Source organism: Phocoena sinus, chromosome 20 (genome assembly GCF_008692025.1).
Source record: "Phocoena sinus isolate mPhoSin1 chromosome 20, mPhoSin1.pri, whole genome shotgun sequence".
Taxonomy (NCBI): Eukaryota; Metazoa; Chordata; class Mammalia; order Artiodactyla; family Phocoenidae; genus Phocoena; species Phocoena sinus.
This window is the reverse complement of record NC_045782.1, coordinates 52,388,898-52,412,198: the sequence shown is the minus strand read 5'-3', so window position 1 is coordinate 52,412,198 and position 23,301 is coordinate 52,388,898. Positions and strand designations below refer to the sequence as shown.

Sequence of the window (23,301 nt, the reverse complement as noted above, 5' to 3'; positions counted from 1 at the left end):
TCTCATGACACAACTACCGAAGTCCGCGCACCTAGAGTCTGTGCTCTGCAACAAGAGAAGCCACTGCGATGAGAAACCCACACACCGCAAAGAAGAGTAGCCCCCGCTCGCCACAACTAGAGAAAGCCCGCGCCGCGCACAGCAACGAAGACCCAACGCAGCCAAAAATAAATAAATTGGTTAATTTTTTTAAAAAACCTTGAGGTGTAATTGACGTAGAACATTATAAAAAAAATTTTAAAAGCTCCCCGAGAGATTCTAATATGCATCCAGGGTTAAGACCCCTGCCAGCTTCTGTGTAAACAAATGTGGTGAGCGGAATTGGGAAGCCGTACCAGGATTATGCCTCTCTCTGCTTCACACCACCAGGCCCCCTCAGTGCTGTGCTATGTCTCCTACCCTCTCCCCCACGTACATACAAACATGCACTCTGCCCGTGACAAGAGCTGAGCCTCCTGTTATCTAGACCTGGAAACCTCAGCAGCGTTTAAGCTTTCATCCTTGAGTCCCTGTGGCCAGAATACATCCTCAGAAAGGGCTTCCTGTCAGCAGGGAGCCTTGGGGTGGTGCAGCCCTGAACCCACATCCTTGCAGTGGAGGACGTTACCGGCAGGCGAGGGCAGGGGTGTGTGAGACCCACTTCCCTGTCTCTGCTTCCCAACCGGAGGTGAGGCTGCTCCTCCCCCACACCTGCAGCCTCAGCCCCACCCCTCCTCTAGAACAGTCCAAAGGAGGCAGGAATTGGAGCAACAGCGTGCCCACATTAATGGGGCAGCTGGACCGTCCCAGGCTGGCCTGAGAGCTGGTGGTCTAGTTGGGCATCTGAGCCCCTCCTGGTCTCACTGGCTGCGAACCAGGAGCCCGAGAGACCCCGGAGCCTGAGCTCTGGCATCTGCCATCCCTCCTGGTCTGCGAGCTGGGCACCGCCCCGTTTCCTTCTCCATCCCTTCCACCCCTTCTGCTTTCATCCCCTCCTTCTCCACCACGGAGGGCCAGCCTGCCTCTCTGAAGGCCCTACATCTTCTTTCTAAGGGACTGGAGCCTTCCTCTTGCTCCTGGTCTACTGGCTGGCGGATCTGGAAGGATCAGTGCCACACACCTGGATACCCGGACAGAAGCCTCTCTACTTCCTGACTTGCAGAGACGGGAACAAAGTTACCTGCCCCAGAAAGCCGGCAGTTTTGGAAATCACCGACAGATGGCGACAGGGGCCGCCCATGGCTGGCCAGTTGCGTCTTTGCCGAGGTTCTAAGGAAAGCAACTTCTCTAGTCCCTGCTGCACTGCTTCTTGGCTGACTGACTGGTATTCCCTGGTTCCGGCCACCTTGGGAATTAGGACCAGGCCTGTTGGACCTCCCAGCACTGCCCCATAACCTGCCTGTTCCAAGGCTAGGTTTGGTCATCTGGTCCACCCCAGTTCCACTGCCCCTACTCACTCCCCTCCCCGTCACCCTGAGTCTCCGGGGGCCCTCGTGTGTCCCCTTGGGGCCAACCAGAAATGGGACAGACAAGCAGAGATGGAGCCAGGTGGGCAGACAGGAGTTGAAGCACAGAAGGCACTGGAATTCAGAGTGTGATGGAGCGGATAGGCATGGTTTGGGCACACGGAGGGTGGAGGCCTGGCCAAGGCAGTAAGTAGATCTTGCCTGCAGCTCTACCGACAAACAGCAACCGCACCCCTGCACTTAATTCCTCGCTCCCCAGGGAGAGCGAGGTACGGACACTCATCCCCTCTGTTGAAAGTTTTTTGATGACTTTATCTCTGGCACCTTGACAGCCTCTCCTGTTCCCTTTCAGTTTTGCAGGAAGGAGGCAATCAGCTCTTTGATGTAGAAGCGTTTGATCAGGAAGTGGGGGAGGGGCGGATGGGGGGGGGGACCCAAGGAGAAAGGCAGGCCTGGGTCAAGATGATGGATGGGGTCAGGGTGCGGTAGAGAGAGGGCCTTCTGGTTCCCTTCACAACGGGCTTCAACTTTGCTTTTTAAAAATTTAGGTATAACTTACCTTCCATCAAGTTTACTCCTTTTAAATGTATAATTCAATAATTTCTAGTCCATTTACAGAGTTATACAACCATTACCAGAACCCAATTTCAGAACATTTCCTCAAACTTAATATTGACATTATTTTCAGTGAATTTCTCCTTAAAGGCCCAGAATTTATGGGACTTCCCCTTCTGGGAAGGAGAGAAGGTACCTTTCCCGTAACTTGACACCGGGGTCCCGTTACCAGCCCACACCATGAATTAATATTTTTATAAATCTTGCAGCTGTCTAAAGAATAGTCCAATTTCTTGCTCTGTGTGTGTGTGTGTGTGTGTGTGTGTGTGTTGCATATCAAAAGCCTTGATTTGTTAAATGCTGTAATTTTCATTAATCCTTTTTTGGAATCTCTTCTTTGGGTAAAGTACTAAGAGGCTCAGAAAACAGAAGTGGGCTAGACCTCTCGGGTCTCAGGCCAGCACAGGAAAACAGAAAGATGAAGGGAACACACAGGACTCAGGGCAAGGTGAATCAGCGCTTCTGGCTCTCTCTTTCCTAACAGGCAGCACGTACAATACTCAGCCTGCTGCCTTGGAACACGAATGCAGAGACGGGCTTTTCTATAGTTAGTGCTCCCCTATAATGAAGTGCTGTTAACTCTTGGCTTGCCTGCAGTGGTCCTTTGAAACACACACATTCTAGCAGCTTCTGGAAATGTCTGCGAGGAGGTCGCTGTGGTGTGGTGGAGACAGATGAGCAGTGAGGTCAGGATGGTTACAGGGGTGCTGGGGGTGGGGAGGAAGCTTCTGACCTTCCTGAGGCCTTGGGAGCTGGGGTCATCTTCCGCGTGAAACTCACACGTTCAAGCCCAAGGCCAAGCGTGCCCCTCAATGTCAAATATTAGAAGTTTTTTAATGGACCACCTGCTGTTTCAAGCCCCCCCCCGCCACTCTTCCTCAGCACAGGGGCAAGGGCCGCCAGGGACAGTTTTGTCTTTGCCTGGGGCGGCCCTTGGGAAGAAGAAGGAAGCAGAAGGTGGCGGTGGTGGTGGGGAGGCAGGAGGGGGACGGGTACTCCCTGGCAAGGTCATCAGTTTGGTTCCCGTGGCCTCATCATCCTGTTCACCATTGTGCCCCTGGCTCAGCAGTTTGGGCAGCTTCCACTGCCTTCTCGAAGCCGGTTCTTTCCCTGCCCCGCCCTGCCCTGTGCAGGCACCACCCTTTGAGTCATGGGTCATGGTCTGGTGGACAGAAGTTTGGGGATTACTACGGACAGACGTGGGTTCTTACAAGTAAGTTATCTCATCTTTCTGGGTTGTGAGGAGTAGAAGTGAACACATGTGCATGACGTGTGTTGAGGAAACAGGAGAGTAAGTGATGGACCAGCCCGTTCACGTCTCTGATCTCATTTTAAGCCTCCCGTGAAGGGGGCAGGGCGAGGAGTAGTGTTCTCATTTCACGGAAGGGGAAACTGACTGAACAAGGGTACCCAAAAAGCCGGAATGCAGCTCAGGGCCGGGACACAAAGGCTGGACCCTCCCCACTGTCCTGTCCCCATTGTCACAGTCAGGGGTCCCCCGGAGGCAGGCTCCCCTCACCCACCCCACACTTTCAGTCCTGCTCCCTGGAGAGATCTCAGATTATTACCTGTGATTCAGCAGAGACGCTGGAAGCCAGCGCTGAGAGAAGGCTGCCCCCTTAGACCCCTGTCCCTCTGTGCATCCCTGGGCAGCTGGGAGGGGGCTGTTTGTCCGTGGCGCTGCCGGCGCTTTCCCTTCCAGGTGTGCAGACCACTGGCCTCTGCTTGAACCTAGTTTGAGAGGTGACTTAGGAGAAGCGCACGTCTTACGTGCTCGGTTGGATGGATTTAACGCTCACACCATTTTAACTTCTATCCCTGTCTTCTCTCTGGGGGTGGAGTTTGGCAAGAGGATGAGAGAGAGACCTCGGCGCCCTGGCCTTCTCTGGATTGATCTCCAGTCCGGTTTCCCTTCCCCAGGACGTGCGGTGGGCATGTGAGCATGGGGCGATGGGGGCCCCGTGTGGTCCCCGCTTTCGTGAGGCCTCACAGTCTTTCCATGAAAAGGAGGGCACGCGGTGACACCTGGGCATAGGTGACCAAATACAGAAAGAGGCATTGCAGGGCACGGAGGTGAAGGAGGGGGCTCAGAGAGGCCAGAGGAAGGAGGGCGTCTTCTGCGAAGATGGCTGAGTATGGCTGTGAAAGAGTGAGTGGCAGGCATGGCGGAGGCTGAGGATGAAGGAATGGCCTTGGGGAGCCGTCCACACCCCTGCCGCTGTGGGTGACCCATCCCTGTGATGACCCTGAGGACTTCATGGCCGTCTCTTCTGCAGCTGAGCCAGGGGCAGCCCCAGAGGGACGCCACCCCACCCCCTGACCACGGGTGCCCGGTGAGCTCCGCAGGCCCCTGGTGCACCGGCTCTCGATCCCAGCTCCTCCCTGAAGGTGGAGACATTCTCTCCAGGTCCAGGTACCTGCAAGGAAGGACAGGGTCTGCGTGGAGCAGGGGCTCTGTGGACAGGAAACCTGGAGGATCCCTCCAAGGGGGGATCAGTGAGGGCTCTCAGGCCCCTGGCTGGCACTGCCAGCCCTCTGCTCACCCACAGCTTCCTCTTCCTCTCTGTCTCAACCACTGCACGTCCAGACCCAAGCAGAACAGCATGGTACGGCCGTCACGCTGGCTGTGGACGGTAGCCCTGGGACTGTGGGATGCCCCGGAACATGGGCTGCTCAAGCTACCTGGGCCCACAGAGGGTCAGGCCACGCTGGGGTAGCTTCCCTAGAGAAGGGCAGGAGGGCGAGGCGTGGGCGGTCCCGGGGAGCCCCCCAGAGAGGCAGGCCAGGCCAGGCGGGAGCTTCAGGGTTAGGCCGGGACGCCGGACTCACCCAGGCTGTGGCGGAAGGGAAACTAGATGCCCCCAATCCTCCATCCGTCCCTCCCCGCCGCCCTGCCCCTGACTGCTTCTCATTTGGAGTCCGTACCTTTGCCCTACGGATCTTGCAGTGATGAAACTCCGAGCGGGTGTGTTCCACCACCACGCAAGCACTTGGAGAGTAGCAGGTGCTCAGCGGACACGGCGGCCCCCTTCCGCCATCGCCAACTAACCCGGCTGTCAGGCTCCCCTTCTCACCACCAGCCGCAGGCACCCGCTTCATCCTGCTTCTCAGCCCAGCCTCTTGGCCACAGTCGACCCACTGCAGTGGGTGAGACACTCCCTCCCTGAAGGCCCCCTGGCTTTCCTTCAAGCTCAGGAGGAAGAGGAGGCAGAGCTGACGGGGAGCTGCTGACCTTCCTGGGGTGGCGTCTCTTAGGCTGCGCTGCCGCGCCGAGGGAAGTTCCGCCGAGCAGCCCCACCCTTCAATCTTTTCTGGCCCCTCCTTACCGTTCTCGGGGCTCAATGCTGCTGCCGCCGGTCTGCCCAGGGAGCCCCCATCCATCACCACGTCACCCTTGCCCGCTGGTCTCTGAACATGTGCATCCACACGGGGAACAGGACCCCAAACTTGGTGAGGGGCTCTATGGTTGCAGGGCCTCCCTCCCCCCACCCCGAGAAAGAGGGTTCAGGCCTGCAGCTGGCAGGTTTCATCTCCCCCCACCTCGTGTGCACTAATGGTCACCAGGGAGCAGTGGGGCAAGTGCCACTTGCTGAATTTTCTGATGTCATGCGGTACATTTGCATCGTTCTGTTTCTTGCTGAGGGCTCGTGGACAGGTCAGGGCGACCAGGAGGCTGTGGCGGGGATCAATTCCTCTGGCCCTTTGCTCTTTGCCGTAGTTCAAGTGTTTCTCTATCTTTTCTTTCTAAAGACAAGTGCATCCCGTAGACTATTTGTAAAGCATATGTCTCCCTAACAAATCCTATTTTCCTATCGCCTTTCATTGGAGGACAGACTTATTCCGTCGGGAAAAAAACTGGCTTGAGGATACCATTACCCCATATTCAGGTATTTTTATAATTATGATACTATTTACTTCCTCAAATTAGCTATTATTATTATTTTTTAAAATAAATTTATTTATTTCATTTATTTATTTTTGGCTGCACTGGGTCTTCGTTGCTGCACGCGGGCTTTCTCTAGTTGCGGCGAGCGGGGGCTACTCTTTGTTGCGGTGCACCGGCTTCTCATTGCAGTGGCTTCTCTTGTTGCGGAGCACGGGCTCTAGGCGCATGGGCTTCAGTAGTTGTGGCGCACGGGCTCAGTAGTTGTGGCTCACAGGCTCTAGAGCGCAGGCTCAGTAGTTGTGGCGAACGGGCTTAGCTGCTCCGCGGCATGTGGGATCTTCCCGGACCAGGGCTCGAACCCGTGTCCCTGCATCGGCATGCGCCACCAGGGAAGCCCCTAGCTATTATTATTAACATTTTACAGGAGTCACAGGTTTTGGTCAAGGTCACGCCAGCGGTACGTGGACAAGCCACAGCCTAGCTTCCTGCTTCTTCTCAGTCCGGTGCATCTGCCCCTTAACCTTGACATTCAAGACCTTGGCAATGACTTTTGGTGGTTGAACTGAAAGGTATACATTTCTGGAAACTTTAGAGCCAGAGCAGGAAGGGAAGGGCATTCTAGGGACTCCGGATGGCGGCATTCGGAGTTGCTGTCTGCAAGCCCTCAGGTGACACATTAGCCCTCTCGCGCTTTAGGACTAGTTTCCTATGCTCGTGTGGCCATTCTGTGCGAGCACTTGTCACGAGGAACATGTGTGTGTATATTTAGAGTCTGAGATCCCCAAAGGAGGGGTCCCTGCAGGCTTGCTGAGACCTGCTCTGTACTCAGCCCTGAGCTGGGTCCAGTGGGAACTGCATGGGAAGGAAGGTCACAGCCCGAGGATCTTCAGGCCAAGTGGAGGACATGTGTCCAAGACGAGCAATCATTCAGGGACTCTGGGGTCATCGTGCCAACTTGGAGGTCCAGGCCTTGAGCCGGGGGTGTTCCTGGAAGTGCTGGTCCCCAGGGCAGTTGCTCTGTGGGTGCTGTCCAGGGCCCTTGCTCCTCCCCCAGGGCGCTCACCCTGACCACCCCGACTACGGGGAAACTGAGGGAGTTACTGGCTGGATTAGGAGGGACCTTGACACTGTGGTTTGGGGGGCGGGAGGGAAGAGGAGGTGAGCTGTGGGACTGGGGAGGGTCTCTTTACTGGAAATACGTACAGAACCTGTAACACGGCCGGGGCGTCTCAGGCCCCGGTGGTCGCCTTTCTCCCTCAGCGAAGACCTCCATCTTTTCAGCAGCTCCAGGAACAGAACTGAAAAGAAGCTGAACGAGGAAGCAGCGAAGCACGAAGAAAAGCAGAAGTGGGAGCCTGGAGGCCTGACACTCCTCCTCGAGCGGGGACTGAAGCCTTGGGGCCAGCTGTGGCCTGGCGCTGTTGCACACGACATCTGTGCTGGAGAGATGGCCTGGTGGTACCAGGCCATGTGGCTGCCCCTGGCTCTGCTGCTTCTCTGGGTCCCAGGTGAGGGGCTGCGGTGGGGGGGTGGGGGGCAGGGGCGGAGGGAGGGTGCGAACGCGAGAGCTGCAGAGGAGGTGTCAGGAGACTCAGGATGGGATGCCCTCTGTCCACCGCATAAGACACACATCCTCGGAGGGGTAGGGCTGAGGGTCTGTCTCCCCTTCTGCATCCATCTGGCCTTAGATGAGCCACAGTGGGGCAAAGATGTGGGCCCAGAGGAGGGGCTTTGCAGAAGGTTTGGGGATGAATTATTACACACCAGAGTGAGTGGCAGAGTGACCACCAAGCGCACCCAGGGACGTGTTTACTGTCAGAAGGCGCCCTGTGGTTCACGGGTCCCAGGGGGTGGAGGAAGTTTGGGGACCGGGCAGGGGCAGGCCTTCGTCTCAGGGTCATGGAGGTGAATGACTGTCCAGGGCGGCTCGAGGGGCAGGGGCCTGAGGACTAGGGGGCCAGTGGTCTCCAAGGAAGGGAGATGGGACTTCCATCCATGGGGAGAGTGGGGCAGAGCAGCTGTGGGACAGAAGGGGGAGGCTTGCTCCGGGCAGAAGAGGGTGTCCTTGCACTTATTTCTCTCCTAAGCCTCCAGGAGCTTTCAGGGCTCTCCTCAGATTGCTCCTGCAGTCTTGCTAGGTTTATTCCCGGCATTTTAAATTTGGGGGTCGTTTTGCTTATAAATTGATGTTTTCTTCAATTCTATTTGCCAACTAGTTGTCGATAGGAAAGCTGTGAGTTTTTGTGTATTAATTTTGAAACTGGTCATCCTCTCACCACTCATTTTTTTAAAAATATTTATTTATTTGTTTGTGCTGTGTCTTAGTTGCGGCCGGTGGACTCCTTAGTTGCGGTCACCGGCTCCTTAGTTGCGGCATGCAAACTCTTAGTTGCAACATACATGTGGGATCTAGTTCCCTGATCAGGGATCAAACCTGGGCCCTCTGCATTGGGAGTGGGGAGTCTTAACTTCCCCACCAGGGAAGTCCCACCACTCATTCTTCTACTGACCCTCTAGGGTGTTCGCGGGATCTGCCTGCATGGTGGGTTCGCTGTTCCTCTGGTTTCCTCCCTCATTGATCACGGGCTGGTTTGGCCAGAATGATGCCCAGGAGAGAGGCGGCAGCAGTCATGCCTGCCTTGTCCCTGACTGGGCCGGTGTCCAGAGTTTCTGTTAAGTGTAAAGAAGGCATCCCCTGTGTTCTTAAAAACAGCAGCATCAGGTGTCGTTCGCCTTTTCATTATCTATAGAGATGATGACAGGCCACGCCTTATCGCGTTCCATTGATACTGTGGGGGGTCTTTTGGTTTGTTTTGGTGTGTTTATTTGTATAATTTTTACAAATTGAACGTTTGTGGCAAAACCTGCATCAAGCAAGTCTATTGACTCCATTTTTCCAACAGCTTTTGCCCGCTACGTGTCTCTGTCACATTTTGGTAATTCTTGCAATATTTCAAACCCTCCACCAGCAAAAAAGATGACAAGTCACTGAAGGCTCAGATAATGGGTAGCATTTTTTAGCGAAGTATTTCTTAATTAAGGTATGTACGTTGTTTTTTTTTTTTTTTTTGCGGTACGCGGGCCTCTCACTGTGGTGGCCTCTCCCGTTGCGGAGCACAGGCTCCGGACGTGCAGGCTCAGCGGCCATGGCTCACGGGCCCAGCCGCTCCGTGGCATGTGGGATCTTCCCGGACCGGGGCGTGAACCCGCGTCTCCTGCATCGGCAGGTGGACTCTCAACCACTGTGCCACCAGGGAAGCCCTGTACGTTGTTTTTTTTAAGACATAATATTATCGCACACTTACTAGACCATAGTATAGTGTAAACATAACTTTTATAAACCAGAAACTTCACGTGACTTGCTTTATTGTGATATTCGCTTTACTACGGTGGTCTGGAACCAAACCTGCAATATTGTCTAAGTATGCCTGTAATTTTTTCTTCTTTGAACTATTCAAGCGGCGAATTATATTAAGATATTTGGCTGGATTTTAGTCTTGATGTATTATACGGACTTCATGATAAGAATTAGGGAGGTTTCCCTGTTTCTTTATCCTCTGCAAATGTTTAAATAAAATTGGGATTGTTTGGTCCTTGAAGGTTTTGAGAGAACTAACTTGTGGAACTGTCTGGGTTTCGCTCCTCTTTTTTTGGAAAGGAAAGAAAAAGGAACTTCTTCTTTTTTTCTTTCCCCCCAGCTTTACTGAGGTATAATTAACGAATAAACTTGTGTATATTTATGGCGTATAATCACGATGATGTTTTGATACCCGTATACACTGTGAAATAATTACATCACCTCACATAGTTATCATTGGGAAAGGACCCCTTGATAACACTTACCAGTATTGGTCTACATTAAAAAAAATCTTTTCTGGGCTAATACTGGTGATTTATACTTTCCTAGAAAATCACCAGTTTTGCCCAAGTTTACAAGTGTTTTTGTAGAGACTTGCAAATTACCCCGGACTATTTTCTTTTTAATTGTGTATGCGTGTCTTCTCCTTTTTTTCTTGATCTAGCTACTCACAAGAATGTCTATTTTGTTGTTTGTTTCTCCCAAAAGAAAAATCAGCTTTTCGGTGTATGTACTAGTTCCATGGTTTTTCTTTTCCTAATTTACTAACTTCTGCTCTGGCTTTACTCTTTTCTCCTGGGTTGGGTGCGTATGCATGCGTTCCTCTCTCGTCTTCTTGCGCTGGATGATTCACTCGTTTATCTGGGATTTAATGGGATGAGACTTTGCGCTTCTAAAGTAAAACATTAGGACAAAAATGAGCATCCTCTTAGAAGAGATAGAGACAGACAGATAGACAGAGAGGGACAGACAGACAGGGAGAGAGAGATAATGAGAGACAGGGACAGAGACCCACAGAGAGACAGAGAAACAGACAGAGACAGAAAAAAAGAGACAGTGAGGGAGACAGATGGAGAGAGAGAAGGACAAACAGAGAGACAGAGACACAGGGAGAGAAACAAAGAGAGACAGAGAGGTAGAGCAAAGGGAAGGTAGACCATGGAGACAGATGGTTGGGTACTGTGGGTGGGGGTGATGGGGTGACCCAGACCAGGGAGGGGAGCTGAGAGCCAGGCAGAGAAAGGTGACAATTCACAGTGAAGGAGAGGCAGGGAATCGAGTCTGGATGTGGGGGCCAGGGGCAGCATCTTATGTGAAGGAAGGTCTGGGATAGACATTTATCTATTAAGCACTTGGTATGTGTCAATTTTACTGATTTTTGTTTCTCTAGAAAATCACACATTCATCCAGATTTACACATTTATCTGTAGAGAATTTCTGCAAAGGACCGTCTCTGATTCTTTTAATTTTCTCTGTCTCTGTGATTATTTTATCTTTTCGTGTCTTCATTCAGCTGGACAGAGGATTATCTATTTTTATTAGATTGAATTTTCTGAAATTCCTTTTTTCTTCATCAAAAATAGTAGAATGTCAGCAATTTCGTATGGTTCAACCTAATATTATTTGCCAGGCATTTTACACCCATTATCTCATTCAACACCCCCAAATGTCATGTGAGGCTTACCGATCATCACCACATAGCAGATTAGGCATCTGAAGCTCAGAGAGGTTAAGTTACTTGCCACCAGAACACACAGCAGATATGTCATAGTACCGACAAAACCCAGATTCTTCTGCTGCCCTTTCCACTTCACCATGGCCATGGCTGCAGAGCATCTCAGGAAACGTCACACCTGTGACGGGGCTAGGAAAGGTTTCTCTGAAGGGCGTCTGCCACCCAGGCCAGGAGAGGACGTCCTGATGGGCACCCGGGAGTAGGAGGATGGGAGTTTGCAGTCAGCTTTGGACACCTGTGAACTGAGAGCTGCATGGGGTGGGAGATGTGCTCACACCCAAGTGTTTGTTGAGGGCCTACTATGTGTCGGGCACTTGTAGACATTGAAGATATAAGAAGGAGGCCCCTGGAGTTTACATTCCAGCGTCTTCATGTGATTTAAGAACCTGAAAAAGCAAGTGAAATTAAAGAGTTCTAACTCTAGCGAAAGAGAGCAAGCCACCCCTCCCCCACCACTCTGGGAGCCTGATCACAGAATTACAGGGGTGTGAGGAGTGGTACCCAAAAGCATCAGGGAGGGGGGCGTGTCCTCGGCTTGGTGGCTAGCATTAACGTCACATGCATCGTCTTCGTCCCCCAACTCCCCTTAGCTGAGGACTCTCTGGGAAAATGGCAGACGTAAAATCTTAGAAACAAAACACGAGGTTCCAAAAAAAAGAACAAACAAACACTAGCTTCCCTTGAAAATTAAGTCTACAGGAGCTGCGCAAACGGAAGTAAGACCCAGGATGAAATGAAGGCTTTCATCAGTAAACTTCCTGTGTGTGTGAAGGATTGTTGTTTTTTTTTGTTTTTTTTGGTTTTTTTTTTGCGGTACGCGGGCCTCTCCCGCTGCGGAGCACAGGCTCCGGACGCACAGGCTCAGCGGCCATGGCTCACGGGCGCAGCCGCTCCGCGGCATGTGGAATCTTCCCAGACCCGGGCACGAACCCGCGTCCCCCGCATCGGCAGGCGGACTCTCAACCACTGCGCCACCAGGGAAGCCCGGTGTTTTTTTTAATCCACAAAGTTTACCAAGTGTATCCAGTCTTCTTTTGTGCACTATTTGGCAGCCCTTTCTTGGCCTTGGTGCATATTCCCTCGGTGGGAACAGATTGCTGTGAGGGCTTCTTCAGGCCTCAGGGCGAGATGCTGTCCCTCAGGAAAAGCCGGGTGCTTGGAGGCGAGCTCTTATTGTTCAGATAAGTTCGGAAGTGGGAGGTGTCTGGTTGGTGAGGGGTGGGAAGGGCAGAGGAAAGGAGATTGGGATCTGGAGGAAGGAGCTGCTGTGATCAAATCTTAGGGGTGACAGCGTGGACGGGGAAGGACTCTCTGGCTGATGGGAGGTGGCTGGCATGAGATGGGGGAACACTGAGGGGTGACCCCAGCGCGCCCCTGACCCAAGCCCACCTAGTGAACAGCCAGACTCGGTTGTGTTTTCCAGGCTGTTTGTCCCTGAGGGGCCCCAGCAGAGTGACAGGCGTCGTGGGGGGATCCTTGAGCGTGGAGTGTCGGTACGCGGAGAAATACAAAGACAATAGCAAATACTGGTGCAAAGCCCCATGTTTGTTACCGTGGAAGACTGTGGAGACCAAAGAGCCAGAGAGAGAAGTAATGCGGGGCCACGTGTCCATCAGAGACCATCCTGCAAACCTCACCTTCACAGTGACCTTGGAGAGCCTCCGGGAGGACCAAGCAGGAACGTACAAGTGTGGGATCACGGTACCATTTTCACTTGACCCCACCGTCCAGGTTGTGGTGTCTGTGTCCCCAGGTGAGCCGTGCACACCCCTTCCCCCTCTACCAGCAACAGGGTTACCTGAAGAGTGTCAGGTTGGATTAGCCAAGGTAGAAATCTGATCAGAGACCAAACTGTGTGTGTGTGTGCGTGCGTGCGTGCGTGTGTGTGTGTGTGTGTGTGAGAGAGAGAGAGAGAGAGAGAGAGAGAGAGAGAGAGGGAGAGAGCCAGGGCGCTGGCACCTCTCCTCAGTCTTGAGCGATGGGAAGGTGCCTGTCAGGGAAAGGGGAGGCTGAGAGAGTGAGCGTGCAAAGGAGAGAGGAGGGCGTGCTGGGGGTGGGAGCTGAGTGGAGAGGGGGTGGTGGCCGGGTGCCCAGTGCAGCGGGGGTGCTAACAAGATCTGCAGTCCAGACAGCCGTCTCTGGCAGGCAGCGTGTGGCTGTGACTTGGGGTGGGGGGAGAACGAGCCTGGGAGTGGGAGTGATTGTGGGCCCTCCGGAGGACCCTGACCTCATCAGCAGGATGGAATCGGGGCTGTTGGGGACCTGCGTCCTGTTAGGAAATGCTCACTCAGCCCCGGGAGGGTCCTGGGGAGACTTTGGCTGCAGGGTCCTCCATCCTGCCCTCTTCCTGAGTGAGCATTTCGTGTGAAATCAAACAAAGAAGGTATTGGCGAGTGGTGGGAGCGTCAGAGAGCATTCCCTGGGTCTGATTTGTGTTTCAGCACCAGCACCAGTGCCAACCCACCCTACTGCTGTGGCCGAGACCTCGACAATCACAATCAGTATTTCAACAATGTCATTCACCGCCCTGGCCATGGCGCATCCCACCTACAGTGCCAGCAACGAGGAGGAAGCCATGCAGGGGTGGGGGTAAGGCACCTAAGTCCCCATGTCTTGGAGGTGGGCTTCCTCTTGTCCATTTGGGGCTGGGAGCCCCATCCCTTTGGCTGGGGACCTCTGGCTCTCTTTGCATCCAGGCTGGAAGCCGGTCTGCATCTCCTAGCTTGGGTTGTAGGGGTCAGGGTGAACCTGCCTTGGGCTCTGAGAGAGGGCTCAGGCCGGAAGGAAGCTGGGGGATGGCTGGAGGGAAAGTAAATTTTTTTTTTTTTTTTTTGCGGTACGCGGGCCTCTCACTGTTGTGGCCTCTCCCGTTGCGGAGCACAGGCTCCGGACGCGCAGGCTCAGCGGCCATGGCTCACGAGCCCAGCCGCTCCACGGCATGTGGGATCTTCCCGGACCGGGGCACGAACCCGTGTCCCCTGCATCGGCAGGCGGACTCTCAACCACTGCGCCACCAGGGAAGCCCGGAAAGTAAATTTAATGAGAGCTGATGATATCCTACCAGGCTCGTACTAAATGCCTCACCTGAATGTCCGCACTTGTTACTCACAACCTTTACCATTATCACCCTCATTTTACAGACCAGTAAACCAAGGCTCTGAGAGGTTAAGTGATTGGCTGGGTCATGCAGCCACAGAGGCAGGCTAGGCTCCCAAGCCAAGTTTGTGAGATTCCAAAGTCTTAGATTCTTTCTTCTAAATTCGAGATTCTCGATCCTTTTTTTTTGCGGGGTGGGGGGGGGGGGGGAGGCCAGAAACCCCAGGAGAATCTGACAACATTTATAGATTCTCTCCCCAGAAAATACATACTGTCAGAAACCATTTCTGGGGTTCACAGGCTCTCTATTCTGACACCACCTGGTGCCCTGCAAGGTGATTCCGGCACTGACCACCTGGAATTAGCACAGACCCCAGCGTCCCACGAGACTCCTAGGGCTCAGTGCCGTAAGACGGCCTGACTTCAGAAATGCCAGAGCACGTTGGGGATTCCCCAGGTCATCACATTTCTGATCAATTGGATACAAATTTGGGGGTTCCCATGGGAAGTGCTGTACTTACAGTTTTATCATAAAGGATAAATGTCAGGACCAGCCAATGGAGGGACACCCAGGGCGAGGTCTGGGAGGATCCTGGATGCAGAGTTTCCGTGCCCTTTCCCAGTGGGGTCAGGGGGCATCGCCCTCCCAGGACATTGATGTGTTCACCGGCCAGGAAGTTCCTCCAAGCCTCAGTGTTCATCGTTTTTATTTGGGTTTCATGACACAGGCCTGACTGATTGAATCATTTTCCACATGACTGACCGCAATCCCCAGCCCCCCTTCACTTCCCTGAAGGTCAGGCTGGCTCAGAGCCCCAAATCTCTGATTACGTGGTGACCAGCTTCCATCCTGGGTCATGCCATCTCTCAGCAAGAACTCAGGCAGATCTAAGGGGCTCGTGAATAACAAACGTACTCCTATTACTAGGAAAATCCCAAGGATTTAGAGTCTTCCTTCCAGGAGCCAGGGGCAAAGGCCAGTCAGGTTCTTTATTACATGACACCCCCAAGGCCCCTCCACTGGCTTCCTGACAACCCAAGTCACAATCCTAATAACAGGCAAGGTGAAATTCAGCCCCCAAATATGCCACCTGGCTCTGTGGATGCACACCTGGGGGACAGAGCTGGGTTTTGTATGGCTGAGGCCTATACAATTTACAGGGGGCGGGGAAGTGCATCTTTAAGAAAAGACTAGAACATTACGGATGCAAACAAGGCATTAAAGAAGGGGCCCGAGCAAGTGAGGGACCAGAAACCCCAAGTTATGTCAGCGTCCCAGGAACTCAGCTGCTGCTTGGCCAAGTGTGAAATGGTATAGTTACAAGGTGAGTTTTTGCAGCCATGTTTGTAATTGCAATAGACTGGGAGAAATGCCCATAGAGAGGGAAGAGTTAAATAATTTATGGTCCGTCCATGCAATGGAATCCTATGCGGCTGTAAAACAAAACAAAACAAAACAAACACCCCGAAGGACTTCTTCATGTACTGACATGGAAAGCTCTCCAAGATGCATTGTTAAGTAAAAAAACTAGTGTTTAGGGCTTCCCTTGGGGCGCAGCGATTGAGAGTCCGCCTGCCGATGCAGGGGACACAGGTTCGTGCCCCGGTCCGGGAAGATCCCACATGCCGCGGAGCGGCTGGGCCCGTGAGCCGTGGCCGCTGAGCCTGCGCGTCCGGAGCCTGTGCTCCGCAACGACGGGAGAGGCCACGACAGTGAGAGGCCCACGTACCACAAAAAAAAAAAACAAAAACTAGTGTTTATACCCTGCCTCTTTTGTGTGAAAAAAGGACATATGTAAAAATAATGTACATTCGTATTTTCTTGTATCTGAATAAAGAGCCTCTGGAAGGTTCTTAGGTATACTGTGTGTGTGTGGGGGGGGGGGATTTAGGTAGATGGGGGATGTGTAGAAAGGAGACCTTATACCATCTACATTTTTTCAATGGGACCTTATCTATCTATTGAACAAGAGAGGGAAGGCGTGATGCCCCACCTCACCCTCTCTCCCCTCAGGCTCCAAGTGCTGCTGGCCTTGTTAGCACTTCTGCTGCTTCTGTTGGGGGGCATCTCACTGCTGGCCTGGAGAATGGTTCAGAGACGGATCAAATGTGAGTGAGTTCCTTACACCTGCCGCCCCGGGGTAGGCAGGCCCCGCCCACAGCCTCTGGTATCTGAGGCTCTGTGTCCTGGTTCCCAGAATGGTCTTCAGATGCATCCCCTGACACCACATATCCTGGGTGACCCTAGAGGGCAGACCCCAGAGGCGGTGTCCTGGCATGGCAGATCCAGGCTGTGGGAGATGGCTCCCCGAAAAGAGGCGTTTCCCACAGCGGGGCCTGGGGTGGGTGCTTGTGAAGCAGTGTCCCTCTTCTGTCTAAACCCTTCTGTGACCTCCCACACTCTCCAAAGTCCAGGTCCCCACGGGACACTGAAGGCCCTCTGCAACCTGCCCGTCCTTACATTCTGGAACAGCTGGAAGGCAGCTGTTTCCCAACTTCTGCGTTTGCTCTGGGCGCCTGGGGTGCCCCCCTGCCTCTCTGTGGCTCACTCCTGCTGGGCCCTAAGCTCTGCTCTCAGATTTCCTTTCCTCTGGGACTTTTCTTGGCCCCCCAAGAGCAGCTTAGAGGCCCTTTCCGGGTGGACCTCGGTTCTTCCACCACGATAGCCCTTTTCACACCAGATTGTCACACCTGCTTCCATGCCCACCTGCCCACCAGCCCGTGCGACTCCTTAAGATCAGGGACCCTGACTCGAGAAAGTACAGTATTTGTTGAATGAATGTATTATTTAATATCGTCACGTTGGGCACCCCAGGAAGCTCCAGTCACTCTTCTCTGAGCTCAGATTAAAAGAGAGAACGTAGGGTGCACCCAGCATCCTGTCCAGTGCTCAGTAAGTAGGTGCTCAATAAACAGTTGAGCAAATTTAAATAAACAGAAGAACAGAGGAACCGGTGAAGCTGTGGTCCTGTTGCTGGCTGGAGGCCCAGCTGTCCCCTGGAGGACAGCCGGTTTCTGCCCGAGATGGAACGTGAGCCTTAAGTTTTCTCACCGTGCTGACGGTTCTTGATTCCATGCGCACAGGGTTCTGGGGGGATGTTCGTGCGTAGTTACCAATGCTGAGCCTTTCAAGCTTGCTCTGCTCCATAGCTGTAGTGCTAACTGGGAGTTGGTACTTTCTGGGGGCCGGGTAGAGGGGACCCTGCATTACTCTCCCACCTCCAACATCCCCGTGGGGTTCAGCCTCTCCCCCCAGCACAGCTCAGGCCTTTAGGAGAGAAATCAGCCTCAGCATATGTATCCATGGTGGATGGAAAGAAAACCACTTCTTCTTCCCCATCTGCTGCTCACATATCATTTTTGGGAACCCTCCCCCTAAACTTCAACCCATACTGCTTACCACATGGGGATTTTCCCAGCCTGGATTGCCTCAGGTCTGTGGGCCCCAGCCATCTCCACAGTGCCCTTTCACCTAAAAAGCACCGCCCCGCCCCCCCCACCCCCGCTTAAAAAAGGGATGCGTGATCACTGTAGAAAATTGGAAAAGTAAGTAAAGCACAAAGAAGGAAATAAATTCACCCTAGTAAATAAAAACGGAAGCTCGCACCACCTAGAGAAAACCAACCACGGGCATTTGAGTCACGTCCTTGCAGTCCCTTTTGCACATCTGACTTCTTAAAATGTTTGCATCATACTGTAATTCCACTTTTTTTTTTTTTTTTTTTTTTTTTTTGCGGTACACGGGCCTCTCACTGTTGTGGCCTCTCCCGTTGCGGAGCACAGGCTCCGGACGCGCAGGCTCAGCGGCCATGGCTCACGGGCCCAGCCGCTCCGCGGCACGTGGGATCTTCCCAGACCGGGGCACGAACCCACATCCCCTGCATCGGCAGGCGGACTCTCAACCACTGCGCCACCAGGGAAGCCCTGTAATTCCACTTTTAAACCTTAACATATTGTATGATTTTCCCTGCTAACAATGTTCTTCCGAAAATCCCTGACTCAGAGTTGACTTGTGCGGGTGGATCACACCTTGTTACGTGATCTTTGTTCAACACGAGAAAGGTTTTCTGTTCATGTAGCCTGACTGTCCCTCCCCTGCTTTGCGTCGCAGCTCCTGTCTCCTGGCTGCATCTGGGGTTGTTTACCCAGTGTCCTTGCCCCTCCCGCCTCAGCCTGTTGCCTGCCCTACCACCCACTCATGGTTTTCCCCTCAGCCCACTCTTGTTCATTCATTCATTCCCACAGCAAAGCTGTCCTGAGCACCTATTGTGCACAAGGGCCTGTACCGGGCTCTTGGGGACACTGTCATGACCAGGGTAGACTGGCTCCACCTTCAGGGTGCTTCCCGTCCAGCTGGCTGCCACCCAACTCTTTCAATGCCAACTTCCCTCCCCAGGAATGGACTCCCATCCCTTCCTCACCAGCCCCCTTCCTCCTTATCATCAAATCACCCATCTCAGCTGAAGGGACGGAGGGTAGTGGGGCACCCGCCTGCAGCATTTGGAACAAAATGTGTTCATATCTCAGAGCCCCTGGTTGCATGTTCTGCTGAGTCAACTGATGGGGCTTAGCAAACACTTCTGTCATACGTGCCCTTGTGTCTCCTGAAGGTGGGTATCTCACCTTTGACTTTGGGGCTCCCTCCCTGAGGCTGGACAGTGTCTCCCCGCAGCGTTTAGTGGACTGGGCTCTGGAGTTGCCTGGCGGTGCGCCTCGACCTATAGGACATTCTGGCTGTGTGTGCATCACCTGTCCCCATCGGCTCCTGGGGCTCCAGGATGAAAGGGCCAGGGGTGCACAGAGTTTTGCTCGGAGGCAGGACACCTGCAGAGCCACGCTGCAGGAGCCAGAAACAAAAGGTTGTGTGACCTGAGCTGCGATCCCTCAGAGCTGACAGGGCCTCGTGTCTGGGAGGGGTGGACGCCCAGGCCAGGGGTCAGAGCAGATGACCCTTGTGACTTTGTATAGTTTGATGTGGCTCTAGGTCTCCACAAGAACACTGCCTTTTTCCGTTGCGGAGCACAGGCTCCGGACGCGCAGGCTCAGCGGCCATGGCTCACGGGCCCAGCCGCTCCGCGGCACGTGGGATCTTCCCGGATTGGGGCACGAACCCGCGTCCCCTGCATCGGCAGGCGGACTCTCAACCTCTACGCCACCAGGGAAGCCCAAGGACACTGCCTTTTATTTTATTATTTTATTTAAACAAATTTAGGGCTTTGTTAAAACACAGATAGCTGGACTTCATCCTCACCGTTGATAATTTAGTACATCAGCAGTGGGGCCTGCAGATCTGCATTTTTTTTTTAATTGCGGTAAAAAAATACGTACCATAAATTTTTTTTTTTTTGGCTGCGTTGGGTCTTTGTTGCTGTGCGCGGGCTCTCTCTAGCTGCGGTGAACTGGGGCTACTCCTCCTTGCGGTGCGCCAGCTTCTCACTGCGGTGGCTTCTCTTGCTGCGGCGCACGGGCTCTACGCGTGCAGGCTTCATTAGTTGTGGCTCACGGACTCTAGAGCGCAGGCTCAGTAGTTGTGGCGCACGGGCTTAGTTGCTCCGTGGCATGTGGGATCTTCCCCGACCAGGGCTCGACCCCAGTCCCCTGCATTGGAAGCGTGGAGTCCTAACCAGGGGACTGCAGGGGAAGTCCCTGGGGAACATTTTTATGAGTGACTGTTTGGAGAACTACCTTTGTTTGGCCCCTCTCCCCACGCTGGGTCCTTCCTGCTCATTTGTTTAGTCATTCATGTCCTCGTTGACTAATTCACCCATTCAACAAACCCTTGAGTTCCTACCATGCTACCGGCCTGAGGCAGTAGGTCCCCAGGGCTGAAGTCTCTAGGGAAAGGCCTTCCTCCGGTTGGACCGTAGGGATCCCCATCCCTGCCTTGCGCTGGGCTTCGACCTCCTTTCTCTTCTCTTGTCTCTTTAGCTGGTGAGAATCCACAGCCTCCCCAGAACCCCAGTCAGGTAAGAAAGGCTACTGCAGGAGGAGTGTCTGGGTAGCTGCGGGGAGCACAGAGGATGTTGGGGGCCTGAACTGTCCCATCAGCCAGTGGAGGTCTGTGTGGATCACACATGGATGGAGCGAGGTGCTCACTCCGAACAGGATGAACAACGCCTGGGAGATCTGGTCATTGGGTCATCATGAACTCTAGCCAGTCTCTTCCCACCCCAGGGGAAAGTGGAGTGAGGGAGAGTCCTCCCAGCCCAGCTGTTGACCTGACCATTCAAATTCTCCCCTGAGAGGACCAGCGTGTGGGAAGGGGGAGGCCGAGTGGGAAGACTGGGACGCTCAGAGCAGAGAGGGAAAGGGGAGATGCTTGCAGAGAAGGAAGGACAGCGGGCACTCTGGGCTGGACCACGGAGGGGCTCTGTGGACACCCACCAAGCCCCCACACCTCCTGCCCACCCTAGGATACTGAGCGGAGTGAACCCTGCTATGAGAATCTAGAGCTGCAGATGTGGCCCCTTCTGGAACAGCCCGTTCGACCCACACAGGAGGAGGTGGAATACAGCAACTTGGTGAGTGCAAGGGCCCAGCTCCTGTCACAGGGACCCCGGGCTATGATAGAGGCATCACCTAGTGGGGTGGCAGCAGGCAGAGAGGGGAGTGAGGGGATCAACACTGTTTCTCTAGGACAAGGACACGTAGAAAACGGGGCAAGTGTAGATTTTGCCAAAGGTTGTTGTCCTTGTAGCTGGGGGTGAGGGGGTGGGGTGGGAGATGAAGGAGCTGTTGAAATGGCCGGTGATAATCAGTACTCAGTAAAGCACAGCATTCATCAGGCACCGACCATGTGCCATACACCCAATGTCAAAGACTGCGATTTCTCACTGCTTTGGTCCTATGATCTCTTTGGTATGAACTCTGCTTTTCAGATTTTTATCGATGACCCCCTGTGGGTCAACCCACAGCCATTGTAAAGTAGAATGATGGAAGAGGCTGCCTCCCAACCCCACCCGGCCCAGGGTCGTAAGCCTCCCATTAGTGGAACAGTTTAGGCAGAGGCTGAGGGATCAGTTGTTAGAGAAGATGAGGGGGAGATTTAAGCATCAGACACGTGGCCCTGAGACTAACAACATCCTTGTTTTTCTAACTTGGTGACTAATGACCTCAAAGTAAACCCCAGGGAATCCCCCGGCTCTGAGGCCTGAGACTTTGTGCTGTGTCTTGACCAGGTCGGGTGGAGCAGGTGGGTGGACAGGATCTTGGAGACCAGCCCTTGCAAGAGAAAGAGGCCAGGACAGTGGGGGAGGGTGGAGCCACCGCCCCCCCAGTGGAACCTCTCTAAGGCCCTAAGCTGGGGATTCCTGCTTCCCCTGCCTCTCCTGAACCTCTGGTCTCTGTCTCTGCAGGGCCTCCCCAGTGAAAACCTTCACTACACCTCAGTGGTATTTGATCCCCGAAGCCAGGATTCTAAGACGGACAGAATTCCCTCCCAGAAGCCCCAGACGCAGGAGCCAGTGTACAGCGTGGTTAAGAAGACATAAGCTTGTGTCTCCAGCCTTGCCAACTGGAGGGCTGTGTGGGTCACAGGAGGCCCGGGGCTCAGCCCCCACCCACGTCTGCCTCCACCTGCTCCCCTTGATGGTGACCGACAAGGCAGCTGGGCTCCCCAGGACTGTCCCTCTTGTGCCATCAGCCAGGCTGGCTTCATTGAGGATGACCAGGAATGGGGCTCTGGATGGACCTGTGGGAAACCTTCCATCCTACTGGCTCTCGATGCATCTTTCCCGTCTTAGCCCTGTGTGTGGACGGCAGGAGGTCAGCCCCATGTGACTCCAGGAAAAGATGTGGCTCATGTAGGGTGGTACCTTCGAATAGCTTTGTAAATCACAGCCCCATGGAAATGTCTGGGATTGCTGGGGAGTGGGGAGAACTGATGCAGAGCCAGAAGCATATAAAGGCACTGCAGGCTGGGTGCCCCTCATCTTACAGACAAGGAGACTAAGACCCAGAGAGAAGAGAGTCTTGCCCATGGCTCCCGAACTAGCGGCGCGTTTCTCTGGACTCTTAGGTTTACTGTTAATATGAGAGATATTAATAAAGCTTAAAGTATCTTAAGAGAGAAGAAAAAATTAAAAGAAAAATCCTTTCTTTTGAAGGCTGAATAATATTCCATTTATGTACATATCACATTATGCTAATCCATTCATCTGTCAGTAGATACTAGGGGTGCTTCTATGTTTTAGCTCTCGTGAAAAATGCTGTTATGAACACGGTGTACGAGTATCTCTTCGAGACCCTGCTTTCGATTCTTTTGGGTATATACCCAGAAGTGAAATTGCTAAATCATAGGATAATCTATTTTTAATTTCTGAGGAACTGCAACACTCTTAACTGCCGCATATGTACCGTTTTACATTCTCACCAACTGTGCACAAGGGTTTCCAATTTTTCCACATCCTTTTCAACACTTGGTTTTTATTCCTGTCTTTTGTCTGTTTGTTTTTTAATAGTAGCTACCCTAATGGAGGTGAGGTGGTATCTCATTGCAATTTTGATCTGCATTTCCCAAGTGATTAATGATGTTGAGCACTTTTCATGTGCTTATTGGCCATTTGTATATCTTCTTCGAAGAAATGTCTGTTCAAGCCTTTTGCCTATTTTCAAATTGATTTTTTGGTAGTTGTTGAGTTTTAGTTGTCTGTGTATCCTGGATGTTAATCCTTGTCAGATACATGATTTGCAAATATTTTCTCTCATTCTGTGGGTTGCCTTTTTACTCTGTTGATAGTGTCTTTAGAGCACAAAACTTTAAAATTTTCATGAAGTCCAATTTGTCCATTTTTTCTTTTGTTGCCTGTGCTTTTTGGGTCATATTCAAGAAATCATTGCCATAGCCAAGGTTGTGAGACTTTGTCACATATTTTCTCCTAAGAGTTTAATGGTTTTAGGTCTGACATTGAGGTCTTTGATCACTTTGAGTTAATTTTGTATATGCTGTTACGTAAGGGACCAACTTAATCCTTTTTTTTTTTTTTTTTTGCGGTACGCGGGCCTCTCACCTCTGTGGCCTCTCCCGTCGCGGAGCACAGGCTCCGGACGCGCAGGCTCAGCGGCCATGGCTCACGGGCCTAACAGCATGTGGGATCTTCCCAGACCGGGGTACAAACCCGCGTCCCCTGCATCGGCAGGTGGACTCTCAACCACTGCGCCACCAGGG

At 53.0% G+C, this 23,301-nt stretch overlaps 1 protein-coding gene across 6 annotated transcripts; it reads left to right on the top strand.

Moving 5' to 3' along the window:
* Positions 1-151: 151 nt before the first annotated feature.
* On the top strand, positions 152-22,610 carry LOC116745008 (CMRF35-like molecule 8). 6 transcript variants are annotated; one of them, XM_032615228.1, is made up of 8 exons: positions 152-3,273; positions 7,228-7,454; positions 12,463-12,792; positions 13,481-13,628; positions 16,150-16,244; positions 20,064-20,101; positions 20,549-20,656; positions 21,237-21,445. In XM_032615228.1, the coding sequence occupies exons 1-8, from the start codon at positions 2,873-2,875 to the stop codon at positions 21,237-21,239; spliced, it is 1,350 nt and encodes a 449-aa protein (XP_032471119.1). In that variant the 5' UTR covers positions 152-2,872; the 3' UTR covers positions 21,240-21,445. The 6 variants fall into 6 exon arrangements, with proteins under 6 accessions (XP_032471119.1, XP_032471117.1, XP_032471116.1 ...); XM_032615226.1 differs by lacking the exon at positions 21,237-21,445 and adding an exon at positions 21,491-22,610 and having other exon boundaries at positions 158-3,273; positions 7,231-7,454; XM_032615225.1 differs by lacking the exon at positions 21,237-21,445 and adding an exon at positions 21,491-22,610 and having other exon boundaries at positions 158-3,273.
* The last annotated feature ends 691 nt before the right edge of the window (positions 22,611-23,301 follow it).

Bases quoted from the DNA above. Each gene is read 5' to 3' on its own strand.
- LOC116745008 (XM_032615225.1), top strand. From the start codon at position 2,873: ATGTCAAATATTAGAAGTTTTTTAATGGACCACCTGCTGTTTCAAGCC. The intron at 3,274-7,227 runs GTAAGTTATCTC...CCATCTTTTCAG, and splicing joins ACAGACGTGGGTTCTTACAA to CAGCTCCAGGAACAGAACTG. The intron at 13,629-16,149 runs GTAAGGCACCTA...CTCTCCCCTCAG, and splicing joins GAAGCCATGCAGGGGTGGGG to GCTCCAAGTGCTGCTGGCCT.